The sequence below is a fragment of the Silene latifolia genome, chromosome 11 (genome assembly GCF_048544455.1).
Source record: "Silene latifolia isolate original U9 population chromosome 11, ASM4854445v1, whole genome shotgun sequence".
Lineage (NCBI taxonomy): Eukaryota > Viridiplantae > Streptophyta > Magnoliopsida > Caryophyllales > Caryophyllaceae > Silene > Silene latifolia.
In genome coordinates, this window is record NC_133536.1 from 49,307,434 (window position 1) to 49,325,732 (window position 18,299).

An 18,299-nucleotide genomic window follows, 5' to 3' on the forward strand; every position below is an offset into this window, starting at 1 on the left:
CAATGCAAGTTAATGCACCCAAGTAGAGTAGATATTAGGAATATATTGAGATATTATGATATTATACGATTGTATGACGAGATGACATGGTATCAGGGATTTCTTTCCACACAAAAATCAAAATCCTAACTTAAAAATAACGAAAATCCTGAAGTCAGCCGCCATGGTAGGTGTTGACGAGTCCCTCACCGAACCACTAAAATCGATCTCTCAAACTCCTACTACCTCGGATCACATGACGTTCCAAGTGCAAAGATTTCCAACGTTGTTCTTCGTCGTGGTAATTATGAAGACTGAAGAAATTCTATGAAAATGTCTCTAAAATCACGGCGTAAATTCGGGTTTATCAATGGTACAATCAAAAAACAACCTGACAAATTCTACCATGAACATTGGAAGGTTGTTCATTGCACTCTCATTCAATGGATTCGTAACAATATTAATCCGTCGCTTTTGGATACAATTTCATATGTTGAGGATGCTTCAGTCCTCTGGTCCGAATTGGAGGCGCAATTCCCTGTTGTCGATGGCTCCAAGATACACGGTCTCAAGACTCAGTTACATAATTACAAGAAAATTAAAGGTATGGATGTTACCACTTATTATGGTAAACTAAAATCTCTTTGGGACTCTATTGTTGTACACGAACTGTCATTCGCTTGTAAATGCGGGAAGTGTGAATGTTGGATTGGACCCGCTGCAATTAAGCGTCTTGACAATGAACGCTTACATCAATATTTCATGGGCCTTGATGCTACTTTGTAAGGTAATATTCGGTCTCAACAGTTTCAACTTGAACCCTTGCCTACTCTTAATCGGGCTTATCATGATGTGTTACAAGAGGAGCGTTAGCGTGCGGGATCTGCCTTTGCTGATAATTCTAAAGTTGTTGCGTTTGCTACGCTATCAACTCGTCCTTCTCTCGATTGGTGTGCCCTGCGTGACAAGGAGCATGGTGAGAGACGTCAACTGTTTTATTCTCATTGTGATACACATGGCCATGAAGTCCATAATTATTACATTAAGACTCAGAAGTTCCCTGAGTGGTGGGATGACAGACCACGTACCTTGGCTGATCTTCGTCGCGCTCGTACCATGTCTTCTTGTGGTACTGGTTCTGACTCCGGGTCTTCCATGAGTGTTGCTGGCTGTGCACATGCTGAAACGGCGGTTCATGCTAATGTCGTGACCATTGGGGTTTCTGCACATTCTCTTTATGATTCCGATCGTCTTAGCGGTATGTGTAATTGGATACTCGACACAAGGAATTCCAATCACGTCACTGGTAACTTGTCGTGTTTGGAGATCGGTGTGCGATTTCTGCCTGTTCTGTTGGTCTCCAAAACGGGCAGCAGGTCACGTCGACGGATCATAGGCTCGGTCTATATTAATGAATTTATTACCTTGTGTCGTGTTCTTTATGTACGAAGTTTGACCTGCAACTTAATTTCCATTTCACAACTCACGTGAGATAATGATTATTCTTTTGAATTTGTTAAATGTTCTTGTCTTATTCAGGACCGTTCCTTGAGGACGACGATTGGAGTCGGTGAGCTACAGGATGGACGTTACTGGATCGATGCAGGTGCTCAGCCTTTGGTGGTGAATAAAGTTACTGACATGGGGTCTCTTGATTTTTGGCATCGACGACTGGGACATCCGTCCGAAAAAGTGGTCAAGACTATTCCTTTTATTCGTAGTTTAAATTGCAATAAAGAATTGGTTTGCGATGCATGTTATTTTGCAAAACAACACCGTAGTAGTTTTATTTTGAATGATAAGCGTGCTTCGGACATGTTTGAATTAATACATTGTGATTTATGGGGCTCTTATTGTACTGTTTCTTCGTGTGGAGCGAAGTATTTTGACAATTGTGGATGATTATTCTCGTGCTACTTGGGTATATTTGTTGCTTGATAAGACGGAGGTTACTAATATGTTTATGAGCTTTCTTTCTGTGGTCACCACTCAATTTTCTAAAAATGTTAAAATAGTGAGAAGTGATAATGGCACTGAGTTCAATTGTATGGGAGGCTATTTTCTCACCCATGGGATACAGTTTCAAACATCTTGCGTTGGCACGCCTCAAAAAAATGGTCTTGTCGAACATAAGCAACGTCGTATTTTGAATGTTTGCCCGAGCTCTCCTTTTTCAGGCCCACTTACCCACGTCTTTTTGAGGTGATCGAGTCTATTCTTACTGCAGCTTATTTGATTAATCGAAATCCATCTGCTTTGCTTGACCACAAAACTCCATACAAGTGCTTATTCAGGGTGCCTCCGTCTTACGTGAATCTGCGCATTTCCGGATGTCTTTTTTTTGCTCATAATTAACATACACGAGGTGATAAGTTTGTCAAACAAGGCCGTAAATGTATTTTTGTTGGCTATCGTCACAATAAGAAGGGTTGGAAATTATTTGATTTAGAAACGGGATTCTATTTTGTATCCTGTGATGTTGTGTTTCATGAATCATCTTTTCCTTTTGCTCCCACTGATCACCCCTCACCCTCTGTTTCCACGGCTCCTTCTACTTCTTTAGACGAGCCTTTTAGTGGCGCGTCTGACACATTTGATACGGGCTCTGTCAGTGAAGAGGGTCCTACGGGTGATGCCAATGATACGGGTGGGGAAGCCGTTGGGGAGAGGCCCACGGGTATTTTTGATACGGTAGAAGTCGGTGGTGCTGGTCCCAGGGGGGTCCACGGGTAATACCCTTGGCTGTGCGGTCGACGAATCAAGTTTCCGAATTCTCATCTGCGTGGATAAGTCCTTGGCACCACAGAAAGTCCATCCCCGCCTTCTTGCTCACCGAGTTCACCTACACCGCCCTCAGGTACGCCGTATTATTTAGCAAATTATGTTGACTGCCATTCTTTTTCGGAAAAACATCGTCATTTCCTTGCAGCTGTAACAGCTGGTGTCGAACCACCCTATTTTAAAGAGGCCATTCGAGATAATGGATGGTGTGGAGCTATGAAAGACAAGATCGATGCTCTTGAATGCAATGGAACGTGGGAGTTCACTGAACTTTCGCCTGATAAAAAGGCTCTTGGTTGTCGTTGGGTATATAAAATTACATATAAATCTTATGGAACCATTGAAAGTCTAAATGCGCGACTTGTTATCTTTGGAAATCATCAGATGGAAGGTTTGGACTACGGAGAAATGTTTGCCCCCGTTGTCAAAATGGTTACTATTCGAACATTTTTTGTTGTTGCTGCTATCCAGAAATGGGAATTACATCAAATGGACGTGTATAATGCATTCTTACATGGTGACTTGATGAGGAAGTGTACATGAGACTTTATATGGGCTTCGTCAAGCACCTCGCTGTTGGTTTGCTAAGCTAGCTACGGCACTCCGAGACTATGATTTTCGCCAATATTATTCCGATTACTCCTTATTTTCTTACTCGCAGGATGAGGTACGTCTGTTTATTCTCATTTATGTTGATGACCTTGTAATTACGGGTAACGATGGTTCCGTTGTTACTAAATTCAAGACGTATTTGGGGGATTGTTTTCATATGAAAGATTTGTGACCTATCAAATATTTTCTTCGTCTCGAAGTGGCTCGTAGTGCTGAGGATATTTATCTTAATCAGTGAAAATATGTTCTTGACATTATTTCGGAGACCTGTTTACTTGTTGCCAAACCAGCAGCAACACCGATTGAGCAGCATCATAAGCTGGGGTTAGCAGATGGTGCAGTTTTAGACGATATTGAGTCATATCATCGTCTTGTTTGTCATCTGGTTTATCTTGCAGTGACGCGTCCGGATTTATCCTATGCGGTCCATGTTCTCTCTCGTTTCTTACACCAGCCGCGCCAGGAACATATGGCGGCAGCATTACGGGTTGTTCGTTACCTAAAGGGTAGTCCGGGTCAAGGGATTCTTTTCGTTCTGATAGTGAGCTTACTATTTCTGGTTGGTGTGATTCCGACCGGGCTGGGTGTCCTTTGAGTCGTATATCGGTTACAGGATGGTTTGTGTTTCTTGGTGGGTCACCTATTTCCTGGAAAACTAATAAAAAACACACCGTCTCTCTTTTTTCGCCCAAGCAGAATACAGGTCCACGCCTGCTGTTGTTTCTGAGTTGAAGTGGCTTAAAGGGCACTTAGCTAGTTTGAATGTTTCGTTGCCTTTACCTTTGAAGGTTTCTTGTGATAGGCAGTCTGCTTTACACCTTGCTCACAATCCCGTCTTCCATGAACATACGAAACATATTTAGATTGACTGTCACTTTGTTCGCGATGCGATTACAGAAGGTTTGATCAAACCCGCTCATGTCTCTATCCACGAACACCGTGCTGACATTTTTACCAAGGCCTTAGGTGCACCGCAGTTCCAGTCTATTCTCCACAAGTTGGGCATTCTTGATCTTTCATGCTCCAACTTGAATGGGGGGGGGGGAGTATTAGGAATATATTGAGATATTATGATATTATATGGTTGTATCACGAGATATTATACGATCTCGAGTCATATATTCTCTGTAACTATATAAGCCACCTTTGGCTAAGAAATAACAGACGGCATTCCCCTCATATCGTCTTAACAGTAAATGAATGGTTTATTGTTTGAAAGGGTAGAATTTGGAGGTTTCTAGGCGTGCTTTATATGAAGCTACGTGGCGTTAAAATGCTACTCAATCTACCCTTTTAATATTATTGTATAGAAGTGAATAGAAACTATTATAGTTATTATAGGTTTTATAGTCATTACACAACCATAGATTCCCATATTTTAATTTTATTTTTAATTTATTTTGTGGTATTATTAAATTAAATAATTGATTTCCGAGAAACTTAAGAGGTGAACTAAATAGGAAAAAATATTAATTAAAACTATGGGTGTTAAGTAATATAAAGAACTTTAATCAATTTGTTAACATATTATATTACAAAAATTATTTAAATAGGAAAAACTTATGATTAATTTGGTGGGTATTACGTATTATGAAGAGTTTTAATCAATGTATTACCATGTTTAATTAAAAAATGAATTAAATAGAAAAAAATATTAATAAAAATGGTGGCTGTTAAGTAATATGAAGAGCTTTAATTAATTTATTAACATGTTTTATTACAAAAATTTCAATTAAAATGTCAATTTTAATTATAAATTATGAAATTTATTAATATGTTTTTACAAAAATTTCAATTAAAATGTCAATAATAATTATAAATTATGAAATTTTGATGTAAATTTGTAAGGGTTAAATAAATTTTTGAAAACAATATATTTAATATACAAATTTAATTAAACAATAATGATAATATCTTTTAATATTACAAATAAGTGAATTAATTAATTTATATATAAATGAATTGCATTAGTGTCATGTAATAATAAATTGATAATCTATATCACATTAATTCGCCATATCACTTTAAAAATATGCCACGTCACATTTTAAATAAGTCACGTCTCATTAAAATTTGACATGTCACATTATTTTATGTACCCTTTTAATTCGATTTTAAAGATAAAACCTGTATTCGTTTCTTGTCAGAAGGCAGATCACCCCTGCCAAGGAATTACTCGTGGGCTAAGTGTGATATGGTAGAAACTAGAAAGGCCCTTAATTACTCTTACCATCGGCACATTTCACGTATAATGTAAAAAAAATAAAACAACTAAAATTTCTAACCATGCATCAATAGAAATGACCGATTGTTTAACAATGGGCCTGAGCCGCACCTAAATAAAAGTGAAATAGTCCACAACACAGCCCCAAGAGGGTTCTACTCTAAAATCAATTGGCAATAGAGAGAGTAGTCTCTTGCTTTATAAAGTGTTAATTTATCTCCTCTTTTATCAATGTGGGGACAATCCTCACATGTGAGATTTTTGGTTTCTTTAAGAAATCATCTCAACCAAAAGTTTAAGTTGATGGCTGGAATCCCAAGATCGATTTTATACTCTAACACCGACAATTATAGAGTATATCATTCATTCATGTTTTCCCTACAAGGAGCAAACAATAATGAATATATCCATCTTAACAATAAAAACGGGTTAAGTATCATACCACTTGTGCATATAAGACAAATCTATTAACTTTTCCCATGCATTATGCTTTTGTTTTATTCAAACTACTTGATCCGTCTTAAACTTAAGACGGATATATAGCGCCGTATAAAATGAATTTGTGAAATTTAAATATGAGATAATTAATTTGTAATAAATTTTGAAAAATAAAGGACGATAAAAGTGGAATAAAGAAGTATAATACTCCCTCCATCCTATTTTTATTGTCCCATTTTTATTTTTGGAGGATTTTAGGAAACGTGGTTGTTAGAATATAAACCACCCACATCTGAGGTGTCCCACATTCTTGGAGAAAGAGAGTTTGGACTAGTTTATAACCAATGAGGTAACTCCTCCTATTTCCAATTAGTTTTAGGATGGAACCTCCCTTGTATTGTCAAGTGGTCTGTCTCTCCTCCGTATAGGTGTTGGCCGACCCGTTAGCATGTTCTAACAGTGGTGATTACCAACTTTATTTCTTAGATGAAAGAAGAGTTCATATGCTAATTTTATAGTGGTAGTTAGTTTTAAGAATAATATTGGACAACTAAAGTTTTTCTTTAGTAAATGCAATTAGAATATCAAACTTTTATAATTTTTTTATAACGTAAAATAGTAAATAATTACGTTACAAATCTTACATTGGCAAGTGTGTAATGAGAACATGTTGTATTTAGAGTTGAATAGAAAGAGTAATAATTATCAGATAAAATTTTAACGGAAAGGGGATAGTAAAAGGAGAATGGAGGAGAAGTATAAAATAAACGGAAATTTTCCATGGTACCTCTTAATTTTGTCAGGTTTTCCTTGGTACCCCTACTTTTAAGAATATGCCTATGATACCCTTAAGGTTCCATTTTTGTGCCCATGGTACCCGTTAATGTAACGGTCGTTAAATACACGTTACGTTTTTTATGCGTACATTTTATATAGGCATTTTGTACTTCATTTGCACGCATTTCTATGTATTTTGTGTAGTGTTTAGCTACAAATGTCCCCTGAATAGTCTACTTTGGTTTCTCTTATCCTATTTGCAGGAATGAACCAAAGAGGAGCATAATCAAGTTTAAAACATGTCCCTATGCATTCATTTAGGAGATGAGTTGAGTCGGAGCCTTGAAACTACTAATTGTGATGCGCGTAGAAGTAAGGTAGCTAGGCGAGCAAAGGAAGAGCTTTATATTACCAGTGCCTACTTTGAAGATCCATATATCGAGTTATATAATTGACACTCAAGTAATTCAAACTGGAGGTGAAAGCTTATCCTCTTAGCTTTCCAACGCCATGAAAATCGCTTGTTTCCGACAAGTAACAAAGAAATGGCGGTCGTTTGAAGTTCAGTGCGCAAAGCAGGAATTACGGGCTGAACATTGCTCGATCGAAGGGTTAATCTACTCGATCGACCCCTTTGACTACTCGATCGACCATCTAATCTACTCGATCGAGCACTTAAGTATTCGATCGACCACTTTTGAGCACTTTACTGTTCGATCGAAAGCTTTTTGGGAAGATACCTCTCGATCGACTAACTTATAGTTGGTCGATCGAGCAAATCAAGTCTGACGCAGCATATTTCAAATCGAGACCTTTTAATTTTATCTTAGTTTATCTTATAATAATTATCTCTTATAAATAAGAGATTATTAGGCCATTTAGGGGAGTGAATTTCAGGACATATGAGTAGATTAGTTTAGTTTTAGTACGGGTTGTTCCCTCTCTCTATTCTCTGGATCTAAACTCTGTAATTTCTCCCCCTCTATTCTTTAGTTTAATTCTAGTTTTTATTATTCCTTGTATCTCTTAATCTCTACTCCCTTAATCCTTGTTCTTCTCTAATTGTTCTTTAATTAGTTTATGTTGTTGTTATTTAATTCTATTTATAATATGCTTGATTTAGTTATTGCAATCGTTACAGTTAGTTTCATTGTTTCAATCACGTTTAGCTAAAACTCTCGCTAGGATTTATGGGAATCAGTGAATAGACGGTAGTTGCTAAATAAGATTGCAGATCTGTTGCTGTTATCATGTCTTTGTTGTTATAAGTAGCATTTAATGATGATGTGACGGTTAATGCGCATAATTGTTCTAGCTGTTTTTGGCAAACTCTCACCTAGATCGGAAGATTGGAAGGAGTGAGATCTGCTACAATTCTTTAGGATACTCTAATGAGGGCGGAAGCTAAGTTAGTGGTCTTTTAGGGTGAATAGCGGACCGGAAGGACCTTTTCATTACCCCTTAGACTGATACATGTGATTGATCTATGACCTTAGCTGCAATTATCTGGCATTCATTGATGAACCGACATCCTGGTCCCTTTCTCTTATATGTTAGACTCTTTTAATTTTCGCTGTTTAGTTTAGCTATCATATCTAAACCCCCATTTGTGACACCGACAGACTTAGATTAGCAAGTAGATAGCAATACAGCCTCCTTCTGGATTCGACCCCGACTTCCCTAGCTGCATTAGTTAGAGACCCCTCAGGTTTATTTTTGATAGGTTGCGACGGCCGTGTCAGTTTTGATGATGTGCTAATGAATTAGTAATTAAAAATTACGGAAATTTCCTATGGTATCCTCGAACTTTGGCAAATTACACATGATACCCCTGTAACACCCTCACTTATCCAAGAGCCTTTAACTAGGCATCTCAGATAAAAGACGATATTAACATCTTAGTTGCCTGAGGTAGATAGTATAAGAAGACAAACGATGCAAGTTACTTTATTAAAAGATTAAATAAAGTAGCGAACTCTCCCAAAAAGGACTACAAATCACACGGCCATAAGCAATTCGTGCCACCTCTACTCGACCATAAATCAAGTACACAATTACGTTAATAATTTCCGTCATAACATATCGATATCATGTCATAATTAAAACACGTAATTTCACATAAGATAACCTCTTGTTAATTGTTGAGTAGCTAGCCTACCTTTTAGCAATTTCCGCTTAATAATCCAAGCAAGCCAATCAAAAAACTTCTTTAACGAAACCATCATATAACATAAACAATAATACGAAATAATTACCAATTAATTATGTTTAAGACTGTGTCTTGTGTGTGGAAGAGCCAAAGGTACCGGATATTACACCCCCTCATTTCAAGTTTTTTCATTTGGTACCCCCTGTGTTTACCTTTTCATTCCCGGAATACTCTTTTGACAAATTCCGTCATAACATCGTTACTATGAGTAATTGAGTATGTTATGTTATTTGTGTTTTATTATTTAGGTATTAAAGGTTAGTTTATTAGATAAAATAAGGATTTAAGTATTAGATGATAAAGTGTTAGTGTATTAGATAACAAAAAAAAAAGGCATCACAAATCATAGGAATAACAACGTTATGACAGAAGTTTGCCAAAGGTTATTCTGGGAATGAAAAAGGTAAACACAGGGGTACCATATGTAGAAACTTAATATAAGGGGTACCATGTGTAATCTGCCAAAGTTCGAGGGTACCATGAGAAATTTCCGTAAAAATTATTAATAAATATGAAAAAAAAAAAACGGGGGTGTTTTAGCAGGGATTTACACAAAGAAAATGTCCTGCCATGGAAGATTTAGTATGGTAATCTGTCTCAATGTTAATCGCCTGACAAGTTAAACAGATAAGAAAATGAATAGGCAATTATGACACAAAGACTTTATACGTGGATTTCAACCCTGCGAATAAGGGAAAAAACCACGGGCACCAAGCCAAGAGGGATTATCACTATGATTTTGGTCTGCCTGACAGGGGATATGTATGTCAGGCAATATAATGAATATGGTTGCTTAATAATAATGCTAAGTAGTATTTTGATTACAAATATGAGATTAAAAGCACGAGTCAATGAGTAAGTAAGCCAGTGTCCTTCTCTTCTTCTTTTCTCTTTATAGTGGCCTTGCAACGGTCCTTTGAGGGTGGTTTAGTGTTTCCCGGTAAATAGGCCTCATTCCCTATTTACCCGGGAGTGGTTTTGAAGACTTGGGAGTGGGCTGCCTCGATTTCTGCTAGGTTGACCGTATCAAAACAGTTGTGAATATTGTTGAAAAAGTCTTCCGTTCAAATAAGAACTTCCTCTATGAGTTTTAGACATTGCCTCACACCTTCAGGTTGTGTTTTATCATGTAGATTTGAGAAATGATCCTTCAGGCCTGGCTTAAATGATGCATGGCCTGTCCTTCCCTCCTGGCTGGTACCTGCTTAGTTGCTTGGATGCCGTATACTGGGTGTCTTCTGGTCAGGCATTGTTTTGGAGATTTCCTGATTATTTACCTGATCAGGCAGGGTAATTTTGGGCCCAACAATTGCTCCTTATCTTCTTATTCCCAATGGGTCTGGCCAGGAATAAGGAGATAAAAATTCGGGCCAGGCAAAAAGGTATATAATATTTTTTTACCGGTAAGAGTTTGTGTTTGCTTCAACTTCTATAACGGCTAGTTTGCCATAAATGGGGTAGATTCATCAAACCCTATGAGAGTTATGATTAGGTTTGTCCACTTGCATTTGCTCGTTTGTTTTTACGGCTAAAAATACTTATCTCCGTTGCTTTCATATTCTCATTCTTCAGACTCTTCTTTCTTTCTCTACAATTATATTTGCAATCTCATCTCTTCTTAGAAAATCATTTTTCAATCTTTAAATCTGAAAAATAGCTGGTGGGAGAAGAAAGACGGATGCATCCAAGGCTGTTGTTGAGGTTGAGAAAACTTCTATGGTTGTTGATGTTCCTGAAATTATCCCTGAGGATGAGGTTATGGAGGTTCCTGCTCCTCCAGAAATTCTGTCTATGACGCACAGGAGAGTCCTTATGCCCATGTATAGGCTTTGTCTGCCTCCTTTCATGAGGCTAATCAGTTGAAGCTAGCTTTCGAGCATTATTTGAAGGGTAGGGGTCTTCTTCCTTCTGAAGCTGATGTTTGGATTCCAAAAAGTGGTCCAGTCAGGGCTAATTGGTGTAGTCCTGGCTGGTTTTGTATTTTTGAGTGGGCGTTCAAGGGAGGCTGTCAACTTCCGCTCTCTTCATTCATGGCTGAAGTTATCAGGGCCGTTAGGGTCCGTCCTTTCCAAATTATGTCAATGGTTTGGAAGATTGTGCATTCTGTGGAGCAATTGTGTGCTAAGCAAAAACCGGTCATCACTCTTGATGATTTTAAGAATATTTATCACCTGAAGAGAAACTCTACTGGTCGTTTTAATCTTCGAGTCAGGTCGAAGATGGTTCATCTGATTACCAACTTTGATTCAGGGGATGATAAGGGATGGTCGCAGACTTATATGTTCATCAGGGCTGACGCTATTGCCCCTGATCTGGATTACCTTAGTTATCCTGCTGTCGAGGGAGGTAATTTATTTTTCCTGCACTTAATTTTGGTTAGGGATAATTTGCTTTAATTTGTTGAAAATGGGCTTACTTGATTTGTTTTTGTAGTGGCTGATTGTGCTAATAATCCTGATGCTTAGAGATCGGCTGATCGGATAGCTGCTTTTATGGCGTTGATTGAGAAGGAGAGAACATGGCCTGCCTGTCTAGGACAAGCATATATGCCTCATTTCAAGAAAGCCAAGTTGAGCACCTATAAGGATGTCAAGGGTACTAAAGCTTCAAGGGCTTCTTCATCAGGCAGTAAGTTTTATTGCCTTCGCTTTGTAGGTTATTTTGCTTGAACATACGTTAATATTGCTGCTGTAGAGCCACGTCGTGTAGCTGTTAGGGCTTCTGCCAGGATTGCTAGCTTTGGGTTATCCCTGGTGAAGGCAGGCATTTCTCAAATTACAGGGTAGAAATCCAGGAGTAGTGAGGCTACAGGGAGTGATGGTGCTTTGTAGGTTCAGGCACCTGTTCAGTAGGCTCAGTTGGTATCTCCTATGAAAGTTGTGGATGATGAGTCTGGTCGTGCTGAAAAGAGGAAGAGGCCTGACGAGTTTTCAGAGGGAGTTGATGAGGTTAGGGGAGTCAGGGCCAGGCTTGATGAGGTCCAATTCGCCAAGGAGCAGATCCAGGCTCATTCTTTTCTGGTTGATGATCCTTTTTATAAGTACCAGGCTGAGGACTCTTCTGCTCGTGCTCTGGCTGCTATGTATCATTCCAGGGATTTTGCTGCTAACTTGGTTGCTATGTTGCAGGAGGTAATGAGCCTGCCTATCAAACTTGTTTTAGTTATGTGTTTTTTGTTTTGGTGCCTGATTGGTAGTCTTTTTTTGTAGAATGTGAATGACATGTTAAGGGGTGCCTGCCAGCTGGAATCTGCAAATAGTGTTAAGGATAGTTTCGAATGAGAGATGCAATGTCTGAAAAAGGATGCTACATCTTTGAAGACAAATTTGGAAGTGGCTAAAACCGAGATTGATTCTTTGAAGAAGGATAATGAGGCAGGGAAGGCACGGTTGGTGGTGGAGGCATCAAAGCTGGGTTCTGCTCAGAATGCCCTAAAATCTCTCCAGGCCAAACTTGACACGGTTCAGGAAGGGTTAAAGGCTGAGAAATAGGCAATGCAGGAGCAACTGAAGGTAAATGAGGAGTTGACTGTTGAGAGGGATCTGGTGCAGGGTAGATACAAAGATGCTGCTCTTTACTTCTTTGGTAGGGGTCGTGTGGACGCTATGAAGGAGCCCATTGAAGTCAGGGCTTTCAGGAATCCTGACCAGGAGATGGCTGATGTTAGGCCCAAATTCTGGATATGGGCTGGTCCAGGGAGACAGATCAGGAGACAGGTTAGGAGGCAGGATGGCTAGAAGCCAAAGCAGGAGCAACGTACATTGAAGACACGAGTCTGGGTTCGATGATTAATCTATGCAAAAATAATATAAGGAAATTCTATCACTTGCTATATTCGAAGGAAGGAAAGTCCTACCACGCGCCAAATTAGGAATACTTGATGAAGAATCAAGGAACCCTAGACAGAGGAGATCCACTATATAAGGGGCATTGATGCGAGACAAAGGGATCATCAGAAAATACATAGAAAAACCTTAGCCTCCATAGTATAGCTAAATCGTCAGCATTGTACCTCCTCTCGAATAATAGTGCAAATCTTGGTGGGATTCCGTCTCCCCCCGCGGTTGTTTCCCATATCGGGTTTTCCGCGTCACCAAAATTACTTGTGTTATTCGTTTAGCTACGCATTCAAACTAACATACATAAACACAATAATCATACAACCGTAATATAGATCTAACGCTAAGACCACTTTAACCCTAAATTTGTAGAAATTTACCAAAACAGTTTGGCGCCCACCGTGGGGCTTAGTGGTCGTCTCCGCTAGTCAGTTAACAGAACAAAGCAACATGTCAGGACAACCAGAAGCAAGTTCAGGCAAGGCAGACGGCGCCCCAATAACACGGGCACCGCTTCCCTCCACAGCGACAGCACACGCGACTTCGGCTCAACCAACCGGCGCTACCCAGGTACCAGCTGTCAAACATTGCCAAAGCTCCCAGGCGGTAGCAAATCACCAACCAGAAAGAACTCAGATAAGGGATTCGGGTGTCGTCCAGGGCAAACAGGGGGTACAACAGCCAGAGAAAGGAGGGCAACCCAGATAGCAGGCTCCGACCCCACCGAGTCCCACCAGTATCATGATAAGCGGACTAGACACCCTAGCAAGGACAATCCGAACAATGCAAAGCGAGAACAGGAGCATGAGATCCTAGATGGAAGAGGACAACAAACTCCTCCGAGCCCAAATCAACGAGCTGCGGAACGATGTTCCTAGTTCGTCTACCTAGATGCAGGAAGCGAGACCCGGAGCGGTGTCAAAAGGATATAAAGATCGGAGACAGATGCGCGTACTGCCACATGACGTGGTAACCCGGTTGGACATGGAAAAAACACCGCAGCCAAGAAGAGGCCTGATCCTAGTAGGACTAGGGGCACTAACACCAGATGACGAGCCAGCACGCCAGGATCCAACACCCATGTCGGGTACTCTGCCTCTTAATAATTTCATGCGTTCTGACAACCTCTCTGGCACAGGTATAGAAAAGCATCAGCAGGGCAGGTTGGCATCTGCGACCCCGCTAACCAAAAGACCAACCCCGAGCAGAACTGAGTATGCATGGATGAATGGCTTGGGTCTAGCAGCATCGCAAGTACACCAACCGGCAATATCCGGATAGCAGAATTTCGTAAGAGTTATGGATCAGCAGCCACAGGAGCATCAACGGTTCACCGGAAGGGAGGCATACCTAGAGCAGCAGTACCAGGAGCTACGTAGCTTTCTCCGGAGAGTCCCAGGAATGCCACTACCCATGGAAATGGCCGCGCTAGAAAGCTACGCTGACTCGCCCTTCACCGACGCTATAGCTGCGGTCGCTTTGCCAAAAGGATTCAATGTCCTGAAGATGACTCTTTTCGATAGAACCACAGACCCCTGTTATCACATTAGCCAGTTTAAGCAGAAGATGATGGTGACTACAGCAGCAAGAGCCTCAAAGGAGGAATGTATGTGCAAGAAATTCGGCTCAACCTTGACAGGGCCAGCGCTACAGTGGTTTGTTAGCCTACCCAACGGATCCATATCCTCATTCGCTGACCTAGTCAATGCCTTCAATCAACAATTCGCCAGCAGGCGAAGAACCCCAAAACAGCCAAGTGATCTATACAGGATTATCCAAGAGATCGGTGAATCAATCAAGGACTACGTCACCAGGTTCAATGCAGAAAAAGTTTTCATACGGGACTGCGACACATCCACAGCCATCAACGCCTTCAGGCAGGGCCTGGATAAGGAATCAGATCTCTAAAAGGAGTTAACGATGCATCCCTGTGAGAGATTTCGGGAAGTTCAGCAGCGAGCTACAGCGGCATTAAGGTTAGAGGAGGATGTACAGCCTAGAAAAGGAACGACGGCCTTTAACAAAGTAAGTAGAAAAATCCCAACAGAAAAGAAAGACGAGAGAGCCAGGTCGTACAGCAGACTGAACATCAGCAGAGTAACAGAAAAAACCCAGCAAGTAGATGATTCTCAATATCCTCCCAGATTAGCTGATTATGGGTTCAACACAGGAATGGAAAGTTTGCTGAAAGCGCTGAGGGAGTTTGGTGACCAAGTAAGGTGACCTAAGCCGCCTACGCGAAGCCGACCCAATGATGACCGGGACAATAGCAAGAGGTGTGAATGGCATCAGGATATCGGGCATCGGACAGAAGATTGTTTCAGGCTTCGGAGGGAAGTAAAATTCCAGGTAAGCAAAGGGAATCTGGACCACCTGTTATCACGTGGGGGCAAGCAGGATAAGAGAGAAACAGCAAACCAGGTGCTCCCTTCTGCTCCACCCATATGCACAAAGATTATTAACGTGATAACAGGTGGATCCGAGCTGTCCGGCTTAACGTACTCTGCGACCAAAAGAAGAGCCCTTGAAAGTAAAGGAGACCATGCATCCAGAAACTTCGTGCAGGGTAAGCCAAAGTGATTTATCCCTGGTGACGTTCGATGAGACTGACGTAATAAATGGCGCGGAGCAGCACCATGACGCCCTTACCATAACACTGTTCATTGGAAACCGCACCGTGCGAAAGGTACTAGTGGACACCGGAAGCTCCGTGAACCTCATCATGTTTGAAACTCTTAAAGTAATGGGCTTCGACAAAGAAAATATGGTAAAGAAATTCGTACCACTGGTGGGATTCAGTGGTGAGATAGCACATTCAGTAGGCGAAATAACCATTCCAACTTATATTGAAGGAGTCAACAAGTTGGTGAGGTACTTAGCCATTGAGGGTCCGGCCACTTACAATGTAATACTGGGAAGACCATGGCTGAATCAGATGAAGGCGGTCCCTTCAACATAATATCGGTGTCTCAAATTCCCAACCTTGTGGGGCGTGGTCATAGTAAAAGGGGATCGTGAGGAATCCAGAAGTTGTTATACGCAAGCCCTGAAAGCCACAACTAAGCTCCCCTCATAGCAATTACAGGAACGGGGTACCTCGAAGGAATACAAGGAGCCACCTTCGGAGGAGTTAGAACAGGTCCACCTAGACGAGGTACACCCGGATAGAGCAGTGCTAATTGTAGCAACCTGCAGTGGAGAGCTACGTGATCAGCTAATCCAGTTTCTAAAAGCGAACATGGACTGTTTTGCTTGGTCCCATGATGACATGGTCGGCATAGATCCATCTGTTATTTCACATAAATTAAGAGTGAACCCAGGCTACACCCTGGTACAGCAGAAGAGGAGGAAATTTGCGGCAGAACGAAATGAGGTTATTAACAGGGAGGTAGACAATCTCCTGGCGGCAGGAAAAATCAGAGAAGTCAGCTACCCTGAATGGCTCTCTAATGTGGTAGTAGTGCCCAAGAAGAATGGAAAGTGGAGGGTATGTGTAGGTTTCACAGATCTAAATAAAGCTTGTCCCAAAGGCCCTTTTCCACTGCCCCATATTGAAGCAATGGTGAATGCCACCGCCGGGCACGAGGTGCTTACCTTTCTAGACGACTGGAGTGGCTATAATCAGCTCAAAATGCACCCGCAGGATCAGGAGAAGACGACATTCATGTCGAAACGAGGCATATATTACTACAATGTCATGCCCTTTGGCTTGAAGAACGTCGGTTCCACCTATCAGCGTCTGGTAAATAAGATGTTTAAACAGCAAATAGGAAAGACATTGGAAGTATACATAGATGATATGGTGGTAAAGTCCAGAAAAGCAGATATGCATATGGAGCATTTGGCAGCAGGGGCGGACCCAGGATTTATTACTTGGTGTAGCAAAATTTACATACTAATAATAGACAGTTGGTCTCCCTTAAGAGTTAAGACGGCCATATCCGTCTTGAGTATAAAACTGGTCAAATATTAACGTATGTAAGTCGATGGGGGCAAGAGTTGGTCATTCCCGACATTTTATTTTTTAATCTACTTAAATATCTATTTGACTAATTTTATTGTTTTAGACGGATATTTTCGTCTTAATTTGTGACTAATAGAATTTAACCATATCAGATAATAAAAGTAAAGATAAACTAGTGACGGTAAATTAGTGACAAATTTTCATACGAAGTATATAAATGTTATGAAACTACTTTACCATTGACCAATACTTATTATTTGTTTACTTGAATGGTTTGTGAGCTTCATCCACATCTACGTTTTATTTTAAATCTACCGAACAAATTAAATTGTCATTTGTCAAATATTTATTCACACATGAAAAACTATATAAAAAAAAATTCACAATTTATTAAGTCGCAGTTCTATTAAAACGCAAACATGATAAAATTAAAAAGCAAAACCCCAATAAATCTCCTTAAATGGTGTAATAACGTTGTTATTGTGAAAATTGAAAAGTTGAGCTTGAGACACAAATAATCAAATATGGCACAACATCACTCCTCTACTTCGCCCAACATATAATCAAAACAAATTTGGACAATTTGTCATGCCGTCAAAACTAGAGTAGATCTCCTAATAGACGGTAATGAAAAAGGGTACGAAAAGTATGTAAAGGGGTATGATAAAAATGGTTTCTCAATAATTTATTGAGAGACCGTCTCCAAAGTTTTAGTGTCAAAGATATTTACAAGAATAAAAACATCAATTAGAACAATATAGTAATGAACACATTTTAAAAATTGAAAATAAAATACAAATGGTTGTGAAAAGTTGCTTACTCAAAAATCCGTATAAAAAAACATTTATTAGGTTTTTGTTATCATTAATCTAGTACTCCGTAATTAGTTTTGACCAAAAAAAATAATCTAGTAATTAATTAGTTTTAATTATGGGAAGTTGCAACGCCATTAAAGAAAAAGCATAGAATATATTACTCTCTTTCTTGGAAACAAACTAGGAAAATGGAGTTAATATGGCAACCATTTAATGTAATTAATTATGAAATAATGGTGTAGCAATCATAAATTTTTTCTTAATCTTTTCCAAATTTGGTGTAGCACATGCTACACCAAAGCAATGCATGGGTCCGCCCCTGTTTGGCAGACACCTTCAAAACATTGAAGGAGTATAAGATGAAGCTTAATCCATCCAAGTGCTCGTTTGGAGTATCCTCGGGAAAATTCCTAGGATACATGGTAACCCAGAGGGGATCGAGGCCAGTAAAGAACATATCAGAGCAGTCGTCCAGCTAGAGTCACCGCAAAGGACAAAGGACGTACAACAATTAGAAGGAAAAGTGGCGGCCCTGAGCAGATTCATCTCGCGAGCCCCGAATAGATGCAAGCTATTTTATGATATATTGAGAAAGAACCAGAAGTTTCAGTGGACATAGGAGCACGAAAAAGCATTCAGGGAACTTAAGTGCTACCTGAGC

The 18,299-nt window shown here is 40.0% G+C and overlaps 1 protein-coding gene across 1 annotated transcript; it reads left to right on the forward strand.

Annotated features, from left to right (window-relative positions):
* Positions 1–312: 312 nt before the first annotated feature.
* LOC141613370 (uncharacterized) lies at positions 313–3,303 on the forward strand. Its single transcript, XM_074432103.1, has 5 exons — positions 313–583; positions 887–1,335; positions 1,519–1,722; positions 2,407–2,656; positions 2,909–3,303. The coding sequence occupies exons 1-5, from the start codon at positions 313–315 to the stop codon at positions 3,301–3,303; spliced, it is 1,569 nt and encodes a 522-aa protein (XP_074288204.1).
* Positions 3,304–18,299: the final 14,996 nt, after the last annotated feature.

Excerpts from the sequence above, each read along its gene's own strand:
- LOC141613370 (XM_074432103.1), top strand. The coding sequence starts at position 313 with ATGTCTCTAAAATCACGGCGTAAATTCGGGTTTATCAATGGTACAATC. Across the intron at positions 1,336-1,518 it reads GATTTCTGCCTGTTCTGTTG|GACCGTTCCTTGAGGACGAC; the intron begins GTCTCCAAAACG and ends TGTCTTATTCAG. Across the intron at positions 1,723-2,406 it reads TAAATTGCAATAAAGAATTG|GGTTGGAAATTATTTGATTT; the intron begins GTTTGCGATGCA and ends CACAATAAGAAG.